This window comes from Chelmon rostratus, chromosome 21, assembly GCF_017976325.1.
Source record: "Chelmon rostratus isolate fCheRos1 chromosome 21, fCheRos1.pri, whole genome shotgun sequence".
NCBI lineage: Eukaryota > Metazoa > Chordata > Actinopteri > Chaetodontiformes > Chaetodontidae > Chelmon > Chelmon rostratus.
In genome coordinates this window covers 16,313,011-16,319,724 of record NC_055678.1, presented here as the reverse complement: position 1 = coordinate 16,319,724, position 6,714 = coordinate 16,313,011, and the positions used below count along the sequence as shown (strand labels likewise).

The 6,714-nt window shown below is 45.1% G+C and overlaps 1 protein-coding gene across 1 annotated transcript; it reads right to left on the bottom strand.

Moving 5' to 3' along the window:
- Window positions 1-1,127: 1,127 nt before the first annotated feature.
- On the bottom strand, window positions 1,128-2,147 carry LOC121624703 (somatostatin receptor type 2). The gene has a single exon (XM_041962541.1). It carries the CDS (start codon window positions 2,145-2,147, stop codon window positions 1,128-1,130), a length of 1,020 nt encoding a protein of 339 aa, XP_041818475.1.
- Window positions 2,148-6,714: the final 4,567 nt, after the last annotated feature.

Genomic DNA, 6,714 nt, shown 5'->3' with positions numbered 1-6,714 from the left:
CATCAAGCTAACCCCAAGACTGCTTTTTACATTTCTCAATTATCGACATTTCAGAGATACAAGGTTTTCCGCTAAGAGCGGAAAAAAAGCTGGGGTGCCAGAATCCATTTTCGAGCAATTTAGGAAGAGACTAAGACACTCACTGTAACACAAGACGAGTGCTGGTAGGATATTCACTCACTTCATTGGAACAACCTCAGTAAATAAAGTGAATGATGTTCACATTTTATCCTGTTTACTTCCTTAAAAGTAGCTTTTGGAAATCCTCTTAAGTCACCCAGGATCAAGCAGAATACCAGAGGTTCCCAACATGCATGCGTACAGGTGCGTGCACGTGGCCACCCAGGCACAAGCACACACACATCTGACACATGTATACTGAAAGCAACTGGGACATCATCCAGCTGTGGGATTGGGGGAGCTGTCTGTGTGTGTCTTTGTGCTGGTGTTTGGCCACAGGCGAGTGACCCGTGTTGTTCTGTTTACACTCCACCTGTCCACACTTCATCCCTCTTGTGCCTCATTTCATTAGTTCTGGTGAAATGCAGCAAAACAAGAGACGTAGCAGAGCAGGTCGCCTCAGCGGTCGGAGCTATTAGAAGATCAATTTTACAACAGGCTTGACTCAGACCAAGCAGGAGGTGGGTCTGTACACTGTCAAGACAGGGGATTTGTCAGCTGAAGAGAGTGTTATGAAAGGTCTAATTGAATTATGCTGTTGGAGGAGCATTTTTCTTCCTTTTTGACTTTTCTTTTTCTCTTAAAGAAACCCTTGTTGATAAATTGAGAAAAGCCTTTTTCATTTCCTTAGGGAAAAAAAGGGAAACTTTCAGCTGGGCAAAGAGTGTGAAATGTGTGATCAAATGAACACAAATGAACTGTCAGTACGACAGCAAATCTGACCAAGAAAATCAAGGAAAATATGTCCAGCTTAATTCTTGGAGGCAAATAATGTACCTTCAGTAAATTTTGAGTTAAGTTGGGAAATTAAAAAAACAAAAACGGAATTTATCGCATGTCTACAAACCATCAAATGAGTAAATTATATAAAAGAAGCTGAAAAGTATCATGCAGTGCATCATGACAGGAAATGGTGTAAAATGGTGAGTCAGTCTTTCGTCCTCACTCTACGCCAGAATGGTCACATCCGACACACCCGTGTCATTTAAGTCATACCGTTCAGTGTCGCACTGCATGCTGGGAGATGACTTGGCAGCAGGGCAGAGGAGGGTGCGGAAGTGTCTCCTGAAGGTGTCGGAGAGGCAGGCGTAGAGGATGGGGTTCGCGCAGCTCCATGAGTATGACAGCAGGACCACAAACTCAAAAGCTCTGGCGAAGTTCAGGACCAGGCCAGTCTGATACAGGGAGCAGAAGTTGAAGGTGTAAAACGGCAGCCAACACATCCCGAACACTACCACCACTGCAACCACCATTTTGGTGACCTGTCGCTCCAGCCGGTGGCTCTCGTGGTTCAGCGTCGTCGTTCTGAGCCGCTGGGACCTCAAGGTGAGCAGCAGCGCTGCGTAGGACGCCGTCATGACCGTGAACGGCAAAGCAAACCCCATCACGAAGGTGTAAGACAAGATGCCGAGCCACCAGGCATCCGAGCCGAGGTCTGGTATGCACAGGCCTCGATCGGCTGAGAAGTGGAGCGCCATGGGGAGGATGGTGAGGAGCGAAAAGAGCCACAAGAGGGCCGAAACCATCTTGGCGCAGCGCGGCGTCCTCCAACGGGCGAACCGAAGCGGGTCAACCAGCGCCATGTAGCGGTCGATGCTCATCATCGTCAGACAGAAGACGCTGGTGAACTGGTTGATGCCGTCCAGCACCATGACGACTTTGCACGCCGTGTTGCCAAACATCCAATGGTTCTGGAAGTTCTGGCTCGCTATGAAGGGAAGACCAACCATGAAGAGGCCGTCGGCCAGTGCCAGGTTGAAGATGTACACCGTCGTGGAAGATGACATTTTGTCCAATTTCAAAATGGCAACGATGACGAGGGAGTTCCCAGCAAGTCCCAGGACACAAACCGCCAAGTAGAGTATCGCCCTAGTGATGCCAAAGCCATTAATATTGTCCTCAAGGTAAAAATGCTCGTCCACATAGGTCTGATTGTAGTCTGTGTCTGATAAAAATGAGGTGTCCATTCTGCCTCAGCACATCGACGACTGATCAGAAAGGAAGACAAAAAAATCCAAAAATCCAATGAAAATCCCTGCGTCTGTTCAAATCCCTCCGCAAGCAGTTCAAGAGTCAACTCTTGACACCCCGTGGCGGAAGCAAGAAGTACTCAGAGGGAGAGGAGTAAACAGCTCAGCCGAAAAAACCTGCAAATCAAACACCGTTTTCAGGTTCAAGAACAGCCAGGCTTCAGCAACCCTCCAGCTGCCCCCATCCAGTCAATCGTTGCTTCCTTTTAGCTTCTGGGGGGGAAAAAAAAACGACCTGTCGGACTTTATTCCTTTGTGGTAGAAACAGCACGCTTCTCTCAGATGACCATGTGCACTTTGTCACACAAACACACACACACATACACACGCACATTTGCCTAAACACACTCAGTGACGCACAGCAGTGGAAATGAGCAGGACGGCCACTCTGAGGCTCGCCTGGCCGCTCTTTCTCCCTGGGAGCCCTTTTATATCTCTTCCCCCCACAGTGTGTGAGGAGTGTGTCTGTTGCTGTGTATGTGGGACCCCCCCTCCCCGTTGTTCATCAGTCTCCAGAGATTGTGATAGACTCCAGCTTGGCTCACGCCCCCTCCTCAGCGCTCCCCCAGTTCCTCTGCCCCGTAATGCTGTTTCCAAGGTAAATCCTGGCCCCATCTGCTACAATACTTTTGTTTTCATAAATTTTTCTCTCCACTTTTTCTTCTCTCCCTTCTCTTTGCTTCTGTTTACTTCAACACCCCCCTACACACACACACACACACACACCCCTCCAATCCATTTTGTCTCCCCACACTTCACAGTTCGGTGTGGGGTCACACACACACGCACAGATAATAACACAATCCTGTCTCTTGGCCCACCCACCTTTACGAGCCGGACAGAGTAAATCTGCCTCCAGGAAAGTGAAATCCGCTGTCTGTTTTTTCAGGGCTTTTGTTTTTTGACATTTGACATGGGATGCTGTTTTTGCTTCTTCGACTCCTTCCGCCCTCCTCCGACCCCTCCACCCTGTTTTTCTCACTCCATCTATCACGAAAGGGGGAGGTGAGAGAGGAAAAGTGAAAGGTGAAAGGGAGATGAGAGAGCGGAGAGGAGGGGAGCAAAAAGATGGAAAAGAGGAGAAAGAGAGAGGGATGGAGAGATTTGGGGGGGGGTTGGTGAAGATTAAAGACCCTGGATGAGCGATGACCTCCGTCCTGTTGCCATTCTGACACGCATAGCTGGAATACCCCGGGAACATCCCCCAGAAAGCCTCCGGTGTGTCCTGCCACCCACCACCAACACTGCCAGCAAAGCTCCATCAAAACCAGTCAATTCTTGCCATCGATCGAGCCTTTATCCAGTGATTTTATCTAATTTCAAAGACCCTCAACGCCTTATCTGAGACCTCATTCATCAGACACCGCAGATTTCCTCAGAGGTTTCTCAAGACACACTCTGGCTTTTAACGGGCTCCAATTACCAAGAAAAAATGCCTTTGTAGTTCAAACTCCTGATTAGTTAGTGGCTTAACTTCCCCCTGGAGACTAGCACTTCATACGATGAAGACCACCTCTCCGCCCCTGCCCGAGCCCCCCGTAAAAACCTCACTGGAAACACTTTGTTTCATGGTGCTAAATTTGGAGACGTTTGACAGCTTCGTATTTCACAGGCACTATTTCACCGCAGTGTTCAAACAGACACGCTGGCATCCATATCCATGTGCTGCAGAGCTGTCTGCAGCAAGAGGACGAGCCATGTGCAATCAGACAGATGAATTCTTTCAAAACTCAAGGCTAAGGGCTGCTTCACTATCTACCAGACAAAAGGCTTCGAGTAGTCAGTTTTCAGGTCTTATTTCTCTCCAATACATTCACAAGAAAAGAGTTTTACTTCCTCTGTCAAACAGCTGTGGCTTTGATCTAAAGTCCTTTCTCGTGTTCACTTGTTCTGTTGATACTTTAGAAACAGAAGCTTATTTTTGTCTTGTGGAGATCATATGAGCATGAGAAGGTGACTCCCTGAAGCTCAAAATGTAAACGGAAGCCATTTAAAAGTCTACAGACACAGCAGCAGCTCTGTGAAGCTGTGTTTGATGGTGGTGCTTTGAGCTTCGTGCCATCACCAGCATGTTAACATGATGGTGTTAAACATGTATGCGGCTTACAGTGTTCACCATCTTAGTTTTGTGTGTTAGCGTGCTAACATTTGCAAATCAGCACTTGACACAAAGCGCAGCTGAGGCTGGAGTGTCATTATTTCTGCAGGTATTTCTATAAACCAAAGAGTGGGACAATTTTGAATTTTAACCTGATGATGAAAAGTTAGTGCATTTTATGGTAAGTCACCAAAAATTTGAACCTCATGGCGGCGTTCGATGAAAAGTCAGGAGGTCACTGAAGTCATAAGGCTCCATCCTCTGGGGACCATGATGTCAGTACAAAATTATGTGACAGTGCATCAGATATCTGTTCAGCTTTTTCGCTGAATGAGTGGCAATTTTGATCTGCTGATGGCTCTACAGGAAAAGTACAGAAGATGACCAAAGTCATTAGAATCTATCCTCAAGGGACCTTGAATATCTGTTGCAAATTTCATGACAATCCATCCAATGGTTGAGATGTTTTTACTCAGAACCACTAACTAATAGTGGTAACTAGTCAAACTAATACTGCCACTAGTTGAAAATTTCAGCGGATCACCAACAATTCCCAGAGGGTTCATCCTCTGGGAATCACAAATGTTTGTTGCAAATTTCATGGCAATCCATCCAACGGTTTTTGAGCTATATATTTCAGTCAGAACCAAAGTGGTGGAGCAACCGACAGACCAACACGACCATCCATAGAACTATGCTGCTCGTGTGAATAAAAAACGCTGTAAACCAAACACAGAGACCATCTGCAGCTTGCATGCAATAATATAATTATTCCGGCAAAATGTGAATCAGAGAGTGTTATTGTAGCTTTGACGAAATTGTTTCATAAGAGGGCATTTTCGGTAAAAGACGTTACATATGGAACGGCATGCTGCACCAAATGCTTTCAGCACACTTGGAAGTGAGATGAAGCCCCGGAAGAAATCTGGAAAGTCCACATGTCTTATTAGCCAGCTTGTTTTCATCTTTCTGTTTCCCGGCAACACAGACAAACCCAGTCACTCCTGAGTAACACAGATCCAGCCCCCTGCAATTGCAACACAGAAATGTAAAGTATTTCAGGGAATGTTGGTGGAACAATAATCCCAACTGCACTGTAACATCTGCGTTTCATTAACAGTTGTAACATAATCTGAACGCGCCAGTGGATTTATTGTTTCCAGGGTGGCATATTAACTGTTGTGTTCCCTAACCATTGGTCATGATTTGACCAATTATTTTTGAGGAAGGCCCCGATAGGATAAAAAGAAAGACACTCAAAACTTTTTGACCCCGTGAAAAGAAAAAGGCTGGAGGCACCGCATCGCTCTGTTCCTGTTGTTATCATGCAAAACTGCTCGAAAAATATGCAGGGTGGTGTCTCGTTGGGATATTTCGCATGCAAGGGTTTTGAAGTTGTATTAGCATAAAGCAGCAGGGGTCTAACACATCAGAGGTAAGCATCAGTATTTAATGTCCTCAGAATAAAAGAATGAGAGAGTCTTTCTTGAGCCGCTAGTCTGCATGGACGTTCAACAGCCCTGCAGGGACAGAAATCCACTGAAGAAGAGGCAGACAGACCACTTTATCCTCTGAGATAACATTATAAGAATATGTAACAATACAAATTCTATACATTATCCCTAATAATAACAACATCACAATGCAATGGATACACAGAATATGCTGAAATTAGTTGGTCTGGATGTTGTGTCGGCATTTAATTCTCTAAATCTATAATTTATTATTGGATTTCTGTCTTTCTTTTCACAAATACTGGAGTGGATGACAAGTGACCATTTGATTAGAATCTGTGTTCATTCTCGTGATGTTAATGAGGAGGATTAATTGTGGATTTAAGGAACATACTCTTCTAATCTGCCAAAAGTGGCTGGTATGGTACAAAAAATACTCACATTTTGTGTGAGTGTGTTTGTGTGTAAGTGTTTGGGTGGTGAATTGTGAGGATTATACCATTATTTATTAATATAACCATCAGTGTTACAAAGTGATTTCGATTGTGTTTCATAGGATCTTTGAAGTTGTCGGTTATGCAAAATCTCTGTGTAGAAAGTGTTGGAAACAGGAAGATTTAGTGTTTCGTGGAAGAGCAGAATCAGTTACTGATGATTGGTGTATGGGTAAAAGGTCAACATGCCTGTGATTTACCGCTGAGAGGTGAATGAGAGCAGCAATCCTGGAAACTTCCAATAGGAAGATTCCCCAGCACCGTCCCCAGAATTTGCTCCTTCTCAAAACCCAGCAGAAGGTCCACATGTGCACACCAAAAAAAGAATGTATTTTCAATAAAACCAGAACTGCCACGGTGTGAAAATTCTCCATGACAAGTCGAAGTCCAGCGATAGGAATGTTAACCAAGCAAAAGCATTATTAACAGCATGTACTTAAAGTTTAAAAGCAAAAGTA